Genomic DNA, 19,855 nt, shown 5'->3' on the forward strand with positions numbered 1-19,855 from the left:
AGCTGGTATTGCTGGTTTTTAAATAATTAGGATGCAGATAGTTTTTACTTAATCTTTGGTGAACATAATTTAGTATCTCCTTTGGTTCAGAGGTTTGGTTCCCTACTTAAAATCTTTCTGAGGCTTCCCACTAATCTAATTTTTGAAAAAAATCCGATAATGACATTTCACCATGTCCCTTCTCTTCTCTCTGCTCTCATTTCATCTCCTAGCAGTCCTCCCTTTTGCCCTGTTTTCAGGTCTCTAGATCTTCCTTCAGTTTCTGGAACTTCCCATATGCTTTTCTTCCTATGAGCTTTCCTCTAAGCTGGTTGCTCCTTCTGGCTTTGATGAACCCTCTCTCTTTGCCAGTGGTTTACTGAGTTTTTCGAGCTCAGCACAAATTTCACTTCCTGAAAGTAATCTTCTCTAAATCTGCTGGAGTCCCATCCCTTATTTTACATGCTTTCTTTTCATCTTTTTCATCTACTGTAGTAGCCCTTAACAGTAATTGTCATGAAGTAATTATGAAATTCATGTATACTGGCTACCCTCATAGTGAAAATGTAGGCTCCACAAGGGCAGGGACTGTCGTCATTTCTCATAATATCTTTAATGCTCAGCCTGATGTTTGACATTCAGCAGGCAGTAAGTATTTATTGAATATGTAAGTGAAAGAGTAGTGCTGAAACATTATTCATTATTCACTGCACATCTGTAGAAGACTATTAAAAGTTGTTATTGATTGCTTATAGTATTAATCAGTTTTATCATTTTATCCCAGCCTCTGAGAGCTGGGACCATGGCTGATGTTTTTTCTTACTTGTTTTGTGTATTTTCCAGACCTTGAAACATGGGTATGTTTTTAAAATTAGTTAATGTTTTCATTTAAATATTCTGCCTTTGCTGAAATGTAATTTTTCATAGCCTCTTTTTCAGCAGTGATAGAAAGTCTACATACCCTAATTCAGGTGATGTGAATTCTACAAATTTATCCATAATTATTTCTTCTCTGAATTTGATTACCATTGTACCATTTTTACCATTTTAAAAGGCTTTGTGGCCAGAGCTGCCAAATTGTGATTGGAAAGGAAAAGGGCTTCTTGCATTTTGAGACCATCTGTGGGAGTTACATTGTCTGAAACTGACAAGAGATCATGGCAGATGGTGAGGTCACAAAGATTGACTTTTTGAGCTTGACATAATGTGTTCATGAAACTGGAAGAAGAAATCCGACTTATTTTTTAACTAACTGAAGAACTTGGTGACAGGACAAAGTGTACAATTGTTGAGCCTGAATAAAACACAATGCATCAGTGCACATGACTGGTTTATCATTGAGAATCACCAGTGCCACCAAAGATGGCAGTTTCTTGAAACATCCAGTGCCATGTTTATTTACTTTCTAGACACTTGGGTTTTAAGTCATTTGTTACAAATAATTTTTAGATTAAAAATAATGTTTTTAAAAAAGCAAAAGCTTTAAAAATACTTAGAAATGTGTATTTTAAACTAAAGGTTATAAACTCTCACTCAAAACCAGTACAGAATACTTCATTTTTAATTGAATGAGGCAGATCTCTGTCATAGTCCCATTTCTTTTTATAACATTTATCTTAATGTATTTTTACATAATTTTTTTAAAAAGATTTTTATTTATTTGAGAGAGAGAGGAACCAGTAACAGGGTAGGGGCAGAGGAAGAAGCAGACTCCTTGTTGAGCAGGGAGTCTGACGAAGTGGGGCTCAATCCAGGGTCTCCAGATCATGACCTTGGGCCTAAGGCAGGCATTTAACCAACTGAGCTATCCAGGTGCCCCAGTAATTTTACATAATTTAAATTATCTTTGAAAGTTTATGCTTGTTGTTTCTCTGATCTACTAGGATGTCTTCAGTGCCTAGATGAATACCTTGCACATAGTGGGTGTTCAGTGCTTGCTGGATAAATAAATTAATGACTAAAGTTATTGCTTACTTCTGTTAATTTTAGAAAAGTTTTTCTAACCATAATTAAACATTTTATTTCCTTTTTAAACTAGATTTATGGTGTGGTATTTTTTTTACTTCTACTACATGTGAGTTATGTATTACTTATTTTGGAAGAAGAATCCTTAATTTATCATGAAAAACAGCAAACTGCTTTTTTCCCTAACACTGTGGGCTTATACTCTGCTAGGCAGTGTCCTAATAATTTTTTATGTTTTGACTCAAGTAGATGTACTATTTGTTACTATTTTTGCAGATGGGAGAAATTGAAGCACAGAGATGTTCCAGTAAAATTTACTCAAGAAATCCATGCCAAACATTTTATCATTTCAGGCATTTATCATTTAGGTAACATTTAGAGGTTCTTAATTTATACTTAGCTCTCGTAAAAGGATACAAAGGGAATACTAAGCAAAATTAAGTTTGTTAATGTGGCTCATTAATGTGCCTAAGCAGTATTTTATTGGTCACCACTTGCTATTGTGTGCTGAAATAGTAACAGTCTGTTAATTTTTTTTTTTTTTAATTTGGGTAAATATCACAGTGTCACCCAGAAGCCCAGCCATTAGGAGATAGAATACCATATTGAATACTGAATATTGTAATGAAGCAGAGGTATGGAGACAAGCCGCTTTAACCATAACAACTATATTTTGGAGTGAAGACATGGGGAGAAGGGAAAAAGGGCATTTACTAGCTGAATCTGGTAGACCAGCCCAATGATGTCTGCTTATATTTCATTGACTAGAATTAATGTCCTATGGTCAGTACATCTGAAAGGGAGACTGAGAATGTAGTACTTTTTTTTTTAAGTTGGGAACATTGCCACCTTAAACTTCTCCTAAGGAAGAAGAGGATAAGATATTGGGTAGGCAAACCGTATCTGCCTTAGATACAGTAGATTTCTAAAATTTGTCAGGGACTTTGATGGAAAACACTCATTGTTTTTTGTTAGAACTATATTTTCATAGGTCAGAAGGTACTCTTAGAAATATTTAAAATTGAATTTTTTGTGTTTAGGAGTGTTTGGTGTTTATGTATGAACTGTAGGACATTTGTCACATTGACTTGGATCTAAAGATTTTCATTTAGGCAGATTGTATGTAATTTACTGCTAACAAGGTTGAAAAACTCAGTATACCTTTTTTTCAGATGAGGACATTGAAACTCAAAGTGGTTGAGTCACTTGTTCAGGGTCACACAGCTAATAAGTGTCAAAGCTTGATTGAGCCTAACTTTAAAAATCCAAGCTTTTTTCACTCTGCTAACACTGTTGCTTTATTAATTAGATGCCTGCTTCAATCAGGACACTTGAGAACCAACTGTTATTTTATTTTTTTTTTTCTATTTAAGTACTCGATTCTTGTTCCTTTCTTGTATCTTGGAGTTCCCACTGATCTTTTTTAAGCTTTTAAGTTGATTGCATCATGAATGAAGAGAAATACAAATTTACTTCTAAGTACTACTTCACCTGCACTTTGCAAGTTTTATTATCTTCTTTCCCTTTTTTAAGTTTATTTGTTACTTACTTTTGAGTAATCTCTACACCCAACATTGGACTCAAAATCATAGCCCCCGCGATCAAGCATTGTGCATTGTCTTCCGACTAAGCCAGCCAGTTTTATTACTTTCACTATCATTCAGTTCTTAATATTCTCTTATTCTTTACTGCTATTTTCATTGTCATTCAGTTCTAAATATCTCAGATTTCTTAACTCATGGGTTGTTTGAGCAATAATATAGTTTTATTTTTTAAATATGTGGTTTTTTTTTTTAAAGATTTATTTATTTAACAGACAGAGATTACAAGTAGGCAGAGAGGCAGGCAGACAGAGAGAGGAGGAAGCAGGCTCCCTTCTGAGCAGAGAACCCGATGTGGGGCTTGATCCCAGGATCCTGGGATCATGACCTGAGCTGAAGGCAGAGGCTTTAACCCACTGAGCCATGCAGGCGCCCCAAATATGTGATTTTTAACTCTTTATTTAAAATGGCTGATTCCTAACTTAGTTGTGTTGTGGTCAGAGACCATAATCTGTATAATATTGCTTCTTGTTAGGTAGTTTAGTGAATGGGATGTCAGGAACTTGTGCTTTATTATTTATCGGATATTTTTAATACTGAAGAGAAAATAACAAATAGCTGATGAATGTGAAACATTTCTAGCATATGAACTTAATTTTCACATTAGATCATGACAGACATTGTAAACAAATCTACAGCTATCATGGGACAGTGAAAATCTTAGTGGTTGTCCAAGTCTTACTTGGGATTTTTTAATTTATGTTTTCTTTATCATTGAAATATTGTAAATTCAGTGGGTTTGGTTTTTTTTTTTTAAGATTTTATTTGTTTTTGAGAGAGAGAGAGAGAGCACACGTGCCCACATGAGCTTTGGGGGGTGGGCAGAGGGAGAGGGGCAGACTCCCGGTTGAGGGGGGAGCCCAACTCAGGGCTCCATCACATGACCTCAAGATCATGATCTGAGCTGAAGTCCGATGCTTAACTGCTGAGCCACCCAGGCACCCTGAAACACCCTGTAAATTTGGTGTTTTATTAAAAAGTAAAAATGCCTTTTTTTTCCATCCACAAAGTTTTACTTGTAGATTCAGATTGTAGTATATGAGGCAGACAGTTGGAGCCTCCATTTAATGAAGCCATATTGTTTATGATCTTTTGAAAATTAAGTTTTAATTTTTCTTCCCCTTAAATGTCTTATTAAATCTTTAATTTTGAAACAATGTAAAATAAGAAAAAAGTTGCAAAAATAGGACACAGAACTCCTGAATACCCTTTACCCAGATTATCCAATTGTTAACATTTTGCCATACTTAGTTTATCATTCCCACTTTATTCTTCTTTTTTTTTTTTTTTAAGATTTTGTTTATTTATTTGACAGAGATCACAAGTAGAGAGCCAGAGGCAGGCAGAGAGAGAGAGGAGGGGAAGCAGGCTCCCCGCTGAGCAGAGAGCCCGATGCAGGGCTCCATCCCAGGACTCTGGGATCATGAGCTGAAGGCAGAGGCTTTAACACACTAAGCCACCCAGGCGCCCCTCATTCCCACTTTCTATATACAGATTATATATTTTTTTCATCATTCGAAAGTACATTGCTATTATTATACCTCTTCACTTCTACATATTTTGGTGTACTTTTTCTAAAAACAGGAACACACTTTAAAAACCCACAACTGATCAACGCAGGAAATGAAATGCTGAAACAATACTATTATCTAGTCTGTGGACCATATTTCAGTTTTTCCATTTGCCATGATAATGGTCTTCACAGCAGTTATTTTCTCTGGTCCAGAGTCCAGTTGAGGATCCTGTGTTGAATTTAATTTTTATGTGACTTTAGACTTTTTAAACCTGGAATGGTTGTTAGGTTCCTTTTTTATGACACAAAAAATTTTAAGACGTTCAGTCCATTATTTTATAATTTAAAATATAAATTTTAATTTATATATCTCAATTTAAATATCTCTGCTATTTAAATATCTCTGCTATTTCCTCATGAATTAGATTATGCTTTGGGTACAAGTATCTCAGAAGTGGTATTCTGTCCATCTCAATGTACTTGTGGAGATGCATGTTAGTTTGTGTCATTGTTAGTGGTCATTTGGTAGGTTTGATCACTTTAGCTATGTGGTGCCAGGTTTCTTCACTGTTAAATTTGAATGAATAGGTATTTTGTGGGGTGGTATTTCAAGACTATGTAAATATCCTGTTTCTTACCAACTTTCACCCACTAAAGTTTTAGTATCTATGATAATCCTTGTCTAATCAGGTATTATGATGATGTTTACAAATTGGTGGTTTTCTCATTGCATCATTCATTTATATTTACTATTTGGTATAATATTGCAGAGAAGAGCTTTCCCTTCTTCCTCATTATTTGTTTCTATCAGTGTGAAGTCCTGGATTGTTATTTTATTCAAAAAGTTTATAGTCTATTATAATCTGTTATTATCTGTGTATACTTTGGTGCCCACTTGTTACAGATTGTGTAGTTGTAGACCCTTAAGCTGACTCCTGTATACTTCTAATATGTCTCCATCATTTTTTGAGCTCTTCCTTACTGTAGAGGCAATAAAATGTTCTAGTCTTATCTTGCACATCTCTTGCCCCAACCCTGGAACTGGCTATTTCTTCAAGAAGCCCTGGTGTTTCTTTCAGTGTGTTATCTAAAGGAACATCGTATGATATTTCAGAGCCCAGGTTTTATCACTTGTTAGCTGAGTTGATTTGGTGGGATATTTAACCTCTGTAAGCCCCAATTTTTATTTGGAAAATGAGGATTAAAATGGTACATATCTCAGAGTGTTTTTGCGAGGATTAATTTAAATAATCCACTTAACAATGCATGTCACATGGTTAATATGACATAAACATTGCCTATTATTATTATTACATTACTATTCCCTCTTTTTTCCCCCTTTAACAGGATGTTCTTTTAAAGAATTATTGAAGACGAAGTTTTTTTTTATGTTTTTATTTTTTATTTTTTGTTTTTTAATGGCTTTACAGAATTTTAAATCGAATACAATTTGACATGACGGCAAAAAATGTAAGTATTTGTAAATTTTTGAATGTAAGTATTTTTAAAATGAGTTGTACTTTTTCCTATGCACATTTTTCTTCACTATTCTAATTAATCAAGTTCAATTTACTGGCATTAGTTTATAATTGTCTTTGTTTATGCAAAAAATGAGATAGTGAAATTCAGTGCTATTGAGTATAGCACTTGAATGGGCACAATAGCGTTCTTATAAATTGCTGCCAAGTTGTACCTTCTCAACAGCTGCAAAATTGCTATCTCTAGAAAGTTCCCCACCCCTCTCCATTTTTGGTACTGTATAAATCTTTGTTTTGGTACTTGCTGGAGATTTACTAGCCTTATTGAGAAAATCAGTTTTCTTTGGCCCCCCCCTTTTTTTTTTTTTTTGTGGACTTACTCAAGGAAGTATGTACACTGAGATATGGTTTAGCTGTCCTCCATGAAATGATTCCTGAGGAGCCATTAGGTTTTTGATGTTTTGGAGAAGCTGTTCCGTTTCTTTCCTCTGCTCGAGGCTTCTATTTCTGAATCAGCTTCCTTTCAGGTTATTTTCTTATTGTCTGACTGTGTCAATAGATTTTGTTCCAGTTCTGTGATGGATTATGCCAGAAAATAAATACTGCAACATATAGGGAAATAACTTACAATTTCTTTACTGTTCCCACATTATGATGTCGGAATCTTTGATTGTACATAACAGAAATCAGCTTGGTACTTTAAAAAGGGAATTTATTATAAAGATACAGGAATGTCTAGAGACTAAGAGTAAGAATTTAGTGGGCCTTCAGAAAGATCTGGGTGCAAAATTTGAAATGTACCAGAAATTGAAGCAGTGTTTAGTCTCCTTATATTATCTCTGCTTGTCTGTGTGCATCTGCTTTATACTCTGTCTCTCTCTGCAAATCATGCTCCTTAGTTCTCTAGGCAGCCTCTCAATATATGTGTCACAGAACCAGCCTGTTCAGAGAAAGAGAGGTGCCAAGGAAAGGATGAAGACAACTTGACAGATCTGTCTGCCCTTGTCAGCTCCAATTTCAGACTCCTTGGGGTGGACCTCTGCTACTGCTCATGTGTGATATCTACTAGTGGTTTAACCCAATTAAAACTAGGAGAAGCGAGCATTCTATTGTGTGAAAAGGTCTCCTTGTCAGCCAGACAGATAGTTCCAAATACTGCCCATTATACATCTAAAGAATAACATGAAAAACAAAATCCTTCATGATTAATCTCTATTTTCCTATTATTAACCTTGCTTTTGACATGCTCTAAGCAGCTATAAGCAGATACAGATTTTGCTTCAGTATCACTTAATTAATTTTGTTAGGATAAATTATCAGGAGCACTCTGCCTTAATCTAAGGTTGTTATATGTATATTTGTAACGTGTTATTTGGGGAAAAGAAGAAGCAAAGTTTTAGTCTATGTATTGGGAATTTTCTTGCAGAATATTATCTTGATTTTTTTCTCCTTAGGAAGAAAGGGAAGTAAAAATTATCTTGAACCAAAAGCTGTTTAACATTCAAATAGCAAGCGTATTTTGGCTTAAAATCTACCTTGAATTAAATATCATCTTTCTAGTCATATGTACAATTTGCTATATTAAAAGTATTTTCCCTAAAGTAACATAAAGCATTTGAACGAGTGGTAATTATACTCCTATTATTTTGTTTGTATATTTGGAAGAAATCACACAGTGAGGAACATGTTTCTCTTTCTGTTATGGCAACCTAGGGGGAGAGGGATAAGTGATGAGCTGATCCTCTTTTGATATCTTAGAGTTAGGGACATGAAGAGGTCAAGCCTCAGATTGGGCTGAGCTGACACATGTGGGAAAGAATTGAAATAGGCTATCTGAAAATAACCAGTCAAGTTCACTAGCCATTCTGCAAGAGAGAAGAACATTTTTGTGGCTTTTAAGATGTTTTATCAAGATACCTACTGAAAGGATTATACTATTTCACAGTGCCATGAGTAATTCATTCTCTTCCCTGCCCCCCGTATATGTACCTGATAATGTTCTAGGCTCCTGCCTTCCTGCGGCTTATAGTGTCTGTAGTGTGAGAAGACAATAAATACATACCTAATGTCAGATAATGATAAGTGTTACGAAAAGTAAAGCCAGGGAAGGAGAAGAGAATGATGGCAGTGAGACAGAGTTTTTCAACTTAAGTGTTCAGAAGAATTCTCTTTAAGGAAATGATGTTTAGATAGAAGTGCTCTTGAGTCTCAATCCAAGAAGAGGAAGCCAGCCTTATGAGTACCTGGGAAAAGAACATTCCAGGTAGAGGCAGGAAAATGTGCAGTTGTTCAAGGAACAGCCAGGTGACCAGTTTGTAAGTGGAACAGAGTAAGCAAGGAAAAGTGGTAGATGAAGTCAGAAAGAAAGCAGGAGCCAGATCACGTGGAGCCTCAAATTCTGGGTGATAGGTGCGTATTTAAAAACAGTAAGAAGCCATTGGAGATTTGCTGGTCAGCTGTGACCAGACTTACTATTTTAGAAAGTTTGTCCTGATTGCTGAGTGAATAGATGGAAGAGAGGCATAGTAGAAGCAAGAGACTCATTTGGCACTTATCTCAGTAGTTCAGACAACTATTGTGATTTGGCCTAGGGTAGTGATATTGGAGATGGGGAAAAGTGGCTGGATCTAGGATGTATTTGAAGGGACAGCCGTTAGGAGTTATTGAGTAATAAGGATATGGGGGCAGAGAAAATTTTAAAAAAGACTTCTCAGTATTTGGCTTATGTAACTGGATAAATGGTTATGTTGTTTAATGAGAAGAAAAACTCTTGGGGGAACTGTGGGATTTTGTGGCAAACTCAACAGTCATTTCGAACATATTAAAGTTGACAGACCTAAAAATGACCAGGTAGAGATAATGGCTAGGTAGCTTGATAAATGACTCTGAGCTCAGAGAAATGGTTGGGATTGGATACAGAAATTTGGAGTCATTTCATATTAAATTATTTTCAAGTAGTGGTACTACATGAGATTATATAGAATGTGAATGGATAGAGTATACCTGAGGACCCAAGGTCCGAGCACAGGGATTCTCCAACATCTGGGGAGGAGGAGAAGCAGCAAAGGAGACATAAAGAATGACCAGAAAGGAATGGACATTCCAGTGTCATCCTGATGATCTGGAAGCCAAGTGAAGAAAGTGTTTTAAGGAGGAGGGAATGATCCATTGTGTCTCATGCCACTGAGAAGTAAGTAACTCTTAGACGTGGAAGAGATTGCCCAGGTCTTACAGAGCCATCATTAAACATGTATTCAGATATTTACATCCTTATTTTCTGCTTCTCATTTTACATATCTCTTATGAGAACAGTTTTTTGTGAGGAGTTATTTTTGTCTAATCCGTGCCATAGTAGGTCTCATCATTGCAAATGATAGAAACCTTACTTAAAACAGCTTAAGGCAAAACATGGAATGTATTGATTCACACAATTGGAAAGTCTGTGGTACTCTGGCTTCAAACACATCTGGTTACAGGGGAACCAAATGATGGTGTCAGGGATCTGTCTCCCTTTTTCCATCTCTTGGCTCTATATGGTTGTGGAATACCGTATATTGTCTTTATAATTCTTACTTCAGAAAAGAAGAAACTTTTCCCTTTCAGCACTTATATTTCAAATTCTTTTGATTGACCCTGCTTGATTCAGATGCTTAGACAAGCCCATATGGAGAAAGAAGTGGGCCAGGTCTGGGTCATGGGTCTAGTTGAGGCTCAAAGATTAACAGTCATACTGGAACTATGTGAATTGTGGGATGGATCATTTTGCAAAAAGGAAAGTCTGTAGAGCTGGCAATATATTCATTGTTTCTGGGATAAAATTGTTGTTAAATCGTATCTAATATTCACTGATACTCTTCATGACCACAAATGCAGGTGTGTCCTGACTTAAGCTTACTCAGTATACAATAAAGGATTTGAAAGGTAATATGATGTGTATTTTTTGCCTCATCAAAGAATCTTTTAAATAATATATAAGCCATGATACTCATTACAGAAAAATTAGAGAATACAGGTAAAGAAACTAGCCTAGAGACTATCAGCAGAATTTTGCCTAGTAAGACATTTGATATATATACAAATGTGTATGTGTATAACAAAATGTGTATAAATATTTTGAATAAAAACGAGGTCATACTGTTTTTTAAACCAATATTTAGCTTAATCTTGATGATGAATGTCTTTTCTTAATATCTCTGCAACATCATTTTAAATGACTGTTTTATGTTATCTGCTGTATGGACTCATATCAATTTCCTGATATTGGCCATTAAGTAAATTCCACTTTTTTCCTTTTTTCCTTTTTTTTTTAGCTTTTTGTTTATTTTTGCTTACTCATTGGATTATTTCCATAAAGCAAAGTCTTAGGAAATTGCTAAGCCAAAGGGTGTGTGCTTTGGGGGGCTTTTGTTTCATGTTGCTAAATTGCATTTCAGAAAGGTTGCACTCGTTTATATATTCATCAGTGGTGTATGAGAGTGCCATTTCCTTTATTTTCTTTTTAGTCTTGCCAATGTAATCAGCAAAAAAATGGTACATAGTTTATTCATTTCTCTAGTTGCTAGTTAATATTTTTTTTTAAGATTTTATTTATTTATTTGAGAGGGAGGATGAGAGAGAGAGACTGCAAGGAGAGAGGTCAGTAGGAGAAGGAGAAGCAGACCTGGCTGATCAGTGAGCCAGATGCGGGACTCGATCCCAGGTCTCCAGGATCATGACCTGAGCAGAAGGCAGTTGCCCAACCAACTGAGCCACACAGGCACCCTCTAGTTGCTAGTTGGGTCACACTGGTGTTCTGTATGTACAGTTGCATCTCCCTTTTGTGAATTGTCTGTGTCAGTGTTGAAGAGTTAAAGTCATTACCGTCTGAATAACAACCCGCATGTAGGTATTGCTTTGTCACTAAATCATATTCACGTAATTATTTAATTTGATCTAAGGAGCTCTCTGAGTTTGTCGTGCGCATAGGTGTTGTCTTCTCCATTTGCAGTAACTGCTAAGATCACTTTGCTTGTGGATGGCAGAGCTGAACTCAGTGTACAGATCATTTCACACTGATTCTTCTTTTCTTTCAGTTTCACCAATTTAAAATGTTGAATGTTAGTGAAATTATGTTATTAATGGGAAATAAGGTTTGAACCCTGAAAATTGGGCTTGGATATTTTTTATTCTACAGGCATTTAGTGACTGCTTATAGTATGCAGCACAGTGTTTGAATATCCAGATAGAAAACTTTTCTCAGGACCTTATTAGGTGAAAAATTTTACATAAAATGAGTTCAGCTTTTACTTTTGCTCGGTGAACCATTATTATTATTATATTCTTCTTAAATAGAGTAAGGAAAGAAAAGTTATTTTTAAATGCCTTTCCTAGCCAACTTTTTCTGCTCTCAAATAATCTTCTTTGAGTCTTTATAGTGTTTATGAAAAAGTAGAGATTAATAAATTTTTGAAATTTTAATTAATTTTAGTAGTATTTATATAATCTCTAAATACAAATACCTCCCCTTGTCTATTAGACCAAAATTAGCATGGAGTGTTGATTGACTCACAATTGACCTTTATCTTTTTAGGGTGTAATTTGTTAGTTTTTAAGATGCAGATGTACTGCTGCTTAAAAAGTTTCCAGATTCATTCTCTGCTTCACTCCGCAGAAGTTGGCCATTAAGAGCAGGTGTTTAAACATAACAGTAACCCAGTTACTGTTTTCTGCTGTGAATATGTGGTTTCAGTTGAGGTTTTTGCCGTTATCTTTGTATAATAACAAAAAGAATAAACTGGTGCTTTTGAAATTATTGTAATATGTGTATTAAATGATCACATTATATTAAGCATAGACTATTAAAGGCTGTCTTTGCCTTCTTTGCTTTTTACAATAGAACACTAATAAAAGTTCTCTCTTTTTTAGCAGAAAAGTTTTTTGTTTTTTTTTTTTTCAAGAGAGGCATGTTAGTGATGCCACAGTAAACTCTTGGCATTTACAAATTGAAAACTTTTTTAAGAAATATTTTATTTATTTATTTGAGAGAGAGAGAAAGCACAAGCAGAGGGAGCAACAGGCAGAGGCGGTGGGAGAAGCAGGCTCCCCACTGAGCAGAGAGTCTAATGTGGGAGTCGATCCCAGGATCCTGGGATCATGACCTGAGCTGAAGGCAGGCACTTAACCAACTGAGCCACCCAGGCGCCCTACAAATCGAACACTTAACATTAATATTTGTGAGCATTTCTGGAGATCTATGTGGTAGTAATTTGTTACAAATTTTATTGCAAAGGGTTTATTTCTAATAACATACTTATAAGAAGCTAGATAGAATTAAGTATCTGCACCATTAACTACATAGAATTGAGAAGGTGCATTTTAGATGTCTTCCACTCAACTGTTGTCATAAAAATTTAGTATTAGATGCTAGAGATAGGTTTGCATCAGAATTACTTTTCCATGATGTGAATGATATGTAGAAATATTTCTGGCAATCTATCTCTTGACAAAAAGAAACAGCTATTAGTAGTGCATTTGAATTACTAAATAAAGAAATAATTAGCTCTTACATTATGAAATTGTAAAGTATCAAATGAGTGCCCTTGAACAATATATATTGCTAATGCAATGGGTAGTTTAAAAATAACATTAAGTGCACAGATACAAAGTTATAAAGCTTTGTGTTCTTTAAAATATTTTTAATGTGCTAGTACTTTGAAAGGATGTTTGAGGTACCACGTTAGCATTGATATTTGAAAATGACAAATCTATATGGATTAAAACAATAATATAATAGTAATAGTAGAATCATTTATTGGAATCTTGTTTATGTCAAGTTTTCAAAAACGGAGAGTTTTTTTTTCCTCCTAGCTCTGTAATAAGTTTTTAAAATTCTGATGATACTACCGTATAAACGGAGAGTTTTTTTTTCCTCCTAGCTCTGTAATAAGTTTTTAAAATTCTGATGATACTACCGTATTTAGTTCTGTGATTCTAAGAAGTCCGGTGGCTGTCACATTAAATGAAATAAATTGTCTAAAGGTGAATTTATAAACACACTTGCTATAGATAATCCTCGGGTATCATATTAATAGTTATGAAGGTTACTATGATTGAGCACTGTGTGCCATACACTGTGCTAGATACTTTACATGAACTATCTCAATCTTTCTAATAACCTAAACTGGTAAGCACCTAAACTGGTAAGCACTTCTGGCATCCTTCAGTATACAGTTGAAGGGACTGAGAGGTAGAGAACTTGTGTGACTTCACCATGACCACACACATAGTAGTCTTGATGAGCCAGAGTATGAGCCCAGGCAGCTGGATTTGAGACCAGTAGACCTCACCTTTGCTGTGTGGTATTAATGGTCTTTATCTGATCCATTACATATCATAATGTTGAAAAGCATTATAGGTAGCGATTATGAACAATAAAAATTCAGGGCATCGTGAAGGCGGAATTGTGGTATATTTGTTGGCAACTTCAGGACTGCCACATTACTTGCTTTCAAAAAAACCATCAGTAAAATCTGTAGATTTCGGTTCCATTCACTAGTGACATTATTTCATTAATTTTCATCTTAATCTGGACAGTTTCTGTTTTTCCCATTTTAAGCAACATTTTCTTCTTAATTCTGGTATCGATGGTATAGTTAATTAATTTTTATGTGGCTATCTATATTATTTGACATGGTTCTTCAGTAGAAAGTGTAAAATAGGTTATTAAATGACCACTTAATACATGAGATCCTGTTTTTAATTTTTAAAACTGTTTTATTCAGGTTGGTTTGACTTCTACAAATGCAGAACTGAGAGGATTTATAGACCAGAATCTCAGTCCAACAAAAGGTAAGGACAGATGACTAGAAATTTTCTGCATTGAGTTAGTTTTATAAAATATGCAGTTACGTGTATTACTTTATGTATAGTAATTATATAATATGACCGTGTTATGTTATCATATACTAAATAACTTGTATCATGAAAGGTGGGGAGAGAGAGAGAGAGAGAGAATGAGGGGAGAGAGATTGTGTGTGGTACTTTTTTTTAAGATTTTGTTTGAGAGGGAGTGTGATCAGGGGAAGGGGCAGAGAGGGAGGAAGAAGCAGGCTCCCCGCTGAGCCTAGAGCCCTATGTGGGGCTTAATCTCAGGACCTTGAGATCATGACCTGAGCCGAAGCAGACACTTGACCAACTGAGTCACCCAGGCACCCCTGAGAGTGTATGTGGTATTTGTGTCACTTTTCTCCATCTCTTTCCTAAGAGGTCTCTAAGACTACCTTTTTTTTTTTTTTTTTTTTTTTTAAGAGAGAGAGCCCATGTGAAAGAGAGGGAGGCTTGGGAGGGGAAAAGGAGTGGGAAAGAGAAAGTCCTAAGCAGGCTTCATGCATAGCACAGAACCCAACTCGGGGCTTGATCTCACAACCATGAGATCATAACCTGACCTGAAATCAAGAGTTAGATGCTTAAACAACTGAGCCACTCAGGTGCCCTTAAGACCACCTTTGATTAATGATCCTCTTATGATTGAAACTAACTGTTCAAGCCACTTTTTCTTGATTTTCTTGCTTGATAGTCTTACTTCCTAGTGGTTTAACTTGTAATAGAGTATGAATGAATCAATATATACAAAATTCCTATATCTAATATGTGGTTTACTGAAGGATTGCTTATATCAGAAATCTGACCTAACAGCACAATAATTTATGCAGGACTCTGCCTGTATCATGCTGTATGTATCTTTTAACAGTATCTTTTAGTATGTAGAGATAACATACTGAAATATTTGTGGTTGAAATGATACGATGTTTGGGATTGGCTTCAAAATAATCCACTGGGGGAAGAAGAGTCAAGTGGGTGGAATTAGAGATAAAACAAAACTATCTGTGGTGTGATAGCTATATGTTGTTTCATTATTCCTTTCTCTCTTCCCTTGTATGTGTTTGATATTTTTCATTATTAAAGGTAGGAACAAAATACATGTCATTATAATATAGGTAGCTGTGAGAGATAGATATACCCTCAAAGGGTATATGCCCTGGAGAGAAGGCTAGAGAAGTCTGTATTTCAGTATAAAAAAGTCTAGCTTAATAATGTCTGTAGAAGGGGCACCTGGGTGGCTCAGTGGGTTAAAGCCTCTGCCTTCTGCTCGGGTCATGATCCCGGGGTCCTGGGATCGAACCCCACATTGGGCTCTCTGCTCAGCAGGGAACCTACTTCCTCCTCTCTCTCTGCCTGCTTCTCTGTGATATCCATCTGTCAAATAAATAAATAAAATCTTTAAAAAAAAATAATGTCTGTAGAATTATTCTGAGAATTTAAATCTGTGTTATGAAACAGTAAATGCGATACTACAAGCCTTAATGCTTCTCACTTTTTTCCAATTTTTTCACTGTAGTAAAATACACACAACATAAAATTTACAGCTTTAATAATTTTTTTTTATTTTTTTAAAGATTTTTATTTATTTATTTGACAGACAGAGATCACAAGTAGGCAGAGAGGCAGGCAGAGAGAGAGGAGGAAGCAGGCTCCCCGCGGCAGAGAGCCCGATGTGGGGCTCAATCCCAGGACCCTGGGATCATGACCTGAGACGAAGGCAGAGGCTTTAACCCACTGAGCCACCCAGGTGCCCCGAATTGTACACTTTAAAAGGTGAATTTTGGGTATGTGAATTTTACCTTTATTTAAAACAAAACAAAACATAACAAAACAACAGTTAATTTCTTTAACTTGATGTCTACTTCTGGCTCTGATTTGATCTTCCCCTCATTGTCAGACTTCTTGGAAAAAGCCATACACTTACAATCCCATTCTCAGCTTTAGTTCACTCCTCTGCCCGATGTAATCTGTCTTTGACTCCATTAATCCACTGAAACTGCTCTCGGTTGTCTTTTTCTTTTTTGATTATCAGCATTTGACACAGTTAATTTCCCCCTTTGTTTTTTTATTACTTATTTATTTTTAAAAGTATTTATGTGAGAGAGAGAGAGAGAGCAGGAGAATGGGGTGAGGGGCAGAGGGAAAAGCGGACTCCCCACAGAGCACTGAGGCATGCGGGGCTCCATCTGGGACTCCCATCTGGACTCTGGGATTATGACCTGAGCTGAAGGCAGGCGCTTAATGACTGAGCCACCAGGTGCCCCACCCCCCTTTGTTTTTTAATTAACATTTTAATTTTAGAATAGTTTTAGATTTGCAGAGAAATTATAAAGATAGTGTACAGAGAGTTCTCATAAACTCCTTAGTTTCCCCTACTGTTAACATCCTACATTGGTCTAGTATAGTTTTTACAGTTAATGAACCAAAATTAATATATGTTGATTAACAAAAGTCTATACTTCTTCCCATTTTAGCTAATGTTCGTTTTCTGTTTGAAGAGAGCTATCGGGATACCATATTACATTTCATGAGATTTCATGACATTTCAGCCTCTTTTTGCCTGTGACGATGTCTCAGACTTTCCGTGTTTTTATTTTATGTTTTGAGATATAATTTTCAGGTATTTTGTAGAAGTGCCTCAGTGGGATTTTTCTGATGAGTTTCTCATGATGAGATTAGGGTTACCGAGTTTTTGAGAGGAAAACCGCAGAGATAAAGTGCCATTTTCATCACAGCATATCAAAGGCCATACTGTCAACATGACTTATTGTTGATGTGAACCTTGATCACTTGGCTGAGGTAGTGTTTGTCCTGTTTCAGTACTGTGAAGTAACTCTCTACCCTCTCCCCCTTTCCATACTGTAGTCTTTGAAAGGAAGTCATTACATGGAGCCCATTATTTGAGGAGTGGAGAGGTTGCTCTACCTCTGTAAGGGGAAATATCTACATCATTTATTTGGAACTTTTGCACCCGAGATTTGTCTCTCCTCTCTTATTTATTTATTTAATGGTTTATTTATATTAGTATGGACTCATGAATTTAATTTATACTCTGGGTTATACAGTCTAATACTACTTAATTTTCTGCTTAAGTTGTTAGAGCTGTGTCCGTTGTGAGCTGTCAGTTGGTTTTCTGTGTCCCTTTGACATGTCCCTTATTGTGGGTTTGGTTTTTTTTGTTGTTGTTTATTTTTGTTTTGAGCACTTATTTTTTTAGGACTACAAGATGCTCCAGGCTCATTTTACATATTTCCTGCCTACTCCTCAGATCAGTCATTTTTCTAAGGAGTCCTGATTACTTTTAATGGAGAATATTACTAGAAACAAGATCTTGGTGCTGCTACGTGAGCTCATTGCTACTGGGATGGTGTCTTTCTTTTTGAATCACTGCCTTTTTGTGTGTCTGTGATACCATATTTTTTCTGATTTCAAAGAATGAAGTATAGTGTAACAGTTAAGAAAAAGGCCTCTAGAGGATTGGGTATGATTTTGGTTGCACTTCTCACACTCAACCAAATGTATAAACCTGAGCAGGTTTATCTCTGTATGCTAAAGTAGCCATATCTCTAATAATGCAGAATATAATAAGTTGCTCATAGAGTGTCTAAGGATTAAATGAGGTAGTGCCCATAAATCATTTAGCATGACACATAGCATTCATTAAGCACTTACTCCTTTTCCTCATATTAATATTTTCATCTTCCTTTTTGGTGGTTCTCTTTCAGTCTACTCTCCCAGCTCTTCATCTTCTAAATATTTGCATTCTGTGGGGTTTTGTCTTGGGTTTTCTTCTCACTTTGTTCATTCTCCCCACGCAATTTTATCTATTCTCACTGCTTTAGTTATCATTTACTTTGTATATGGACTATTCTCAAATCTGTATCTCTGACCCAAACTTTGTCTTGGGTTGTTACATATCCAGCTGCTTATTGATAGCTTCATTTGAGCAACTTCTCTGTATCTCATACTCTCTCTGTCCAGAATTAAGTGATTATTTCACCCACTCAAAACTTGTTCTCCCCTTTTCCTTATCTGACTGAAAAGTAGTACCTTCACCCTTTGCCCAAACCAGACACAGAGGCCTCATCGTTGATTCCTTTTTCTTTCTCTCTGCTTCCAGTCAAATCATTTATAAGGCTTGTTCATTCTGCATCCTCAGTCTCTCAGCCCCTCCCATCCCCATGCATTTTCTCTCTCTCTGTTGCTACTATCTTAGTTCAGACACTAGAAACTCTTTCCTGGATTACTGTAACTGCTGTATTACTTCCAGATTTATTTCTTTCTGTTTCATTTACTGTAGTATAGCTCTCACAAACACAAATCTGAACAGTCTTTCCATGTTAAAAAACTAGTTTAGTAGTTCCTTATTGCCCTCAAGATAAAGTCCAGATGCTGATTTGAAAGAGCCTTGGGGCGCCTAGCTGGCTCAATCAGTAGATCACATGACTCTTGATCTCAGGGTTGTAAGTTTGAGCCCCACATTGGGTGTATAGATTGATTAAAAATAAAATTTTTAAAAAAATTTAAAAACCCTTGATTATATGGTTCTTGGTTTCAACTTCAGCCTTATCTTAGATGCCTCTTCTTCTGCCATATTGAACTACATTCTCTGTCTTCACTTCCTGTCTCTGTCCTTGCTCTTCTCTAGGCTCTTCTCTACGCCTGGAATGCCATGATCCCTGACATGGTCCTCCATTCCACTCCTGATATGTATTTCACCAGGCTAATTACTGTTTATTACTCACATTGAAGTTTAGGCCCTTAAGCCTTTAATACTCTTTCCTTATCCCTACTGTAGCATTTATCACACTGTACTTTAACTGGTTTACTCTCCCCTGACTCTGTAAGGTCAAAGAATTCATCTTAATTAATCATTGTATTTCTGGGACAGGTATTTCAAAGTATCTGTCCCAAACTAGGAACGTTTTTGAAGGAATGTATGTCCTTACCGTCTGTCTGTAATTCCTTTGGCCACTGGGCAAATTCCTATTTGCTCTTTAAAAATCTAGCTGACCACAAATTCCTCTGTAGCTCTTTGTTACTGTGCTTCCTTTGCGTTAACCTTTGGAGCCTGTACATACTTTATTATTGTCCTTATCACAGTATATTTTATTTCTTTATAGCTTGCCCTTTTCTTTTGCTAAACTCTGAGACCCTTGAGGGCAGGGTGCTTTTTCCTGTTTTTGTCTTCATAGTCTAGCTTGGTGTGTAGCACAGTTATATTTCGTAGATATTGAAGTACAGCAGTTTGTTTTGCCATATGTTTCCAGACTTTTAATAAAACTATCTAATCATGGGGCACCTGGGTGGCTCAGAGAGTTAAAGCCTCTGCCTTCAGCTCACATCATGATCCCGGGGTCCTGGGATCGAGCCCTGCATGGGGCACTCTGCTCAGCAGGGAGCCTGCTTCCTCCTCTCTCTCTCTGCCTGCCTCTCTGCCTACTTGTGATCTCTGTCAA

General features: G+C 36.2%; 1 protein-coding gene across 7 annotated transcripts in view; it reads left to right on the forward strand.

The window, feature by feature from the left end:
• Positions 1-19,855, forward strand: part of TFDP2 (transcription factor Dp-2) — a 170,771-nt gene that overhangs the window by 45,646 nt on the left and 105,270 nt on the right. For 3 of the 7 annotated variants that reach the window (XM_046002554.1, XM_046002552.1, XM_046002553.1), the window contains exon 2: positions 14,297-14,363. In XM_046002554.1, the coding sequence (XP_045858510.1) occupies positions 14,297-14,363 (67 nt within the window). Of the gene's footprint in view, positions 1-6,405; positions 6,529-14,296; positions 14,364-19,855 lie in introns of those variants that run through there. The other 4 variants (XM_046002555.1, XM_046002557.1, XM_046002556.1 and 1 more) reach the window with 3 other exon arrangements.

Source organism: Meles meles, chromosome 4 (genome assembly GCF_922984935.1).
Source record: "Meles meles chromosome 4, mMelMel3.1 paternal haplotype, whole genome shotgun sequence".
Classification (NCBI taxonomy): Eukaryota; Metazoa; Chordata; class Mammalia; order Carnivora; family Mustelidae; genus Meles; species Meles meles.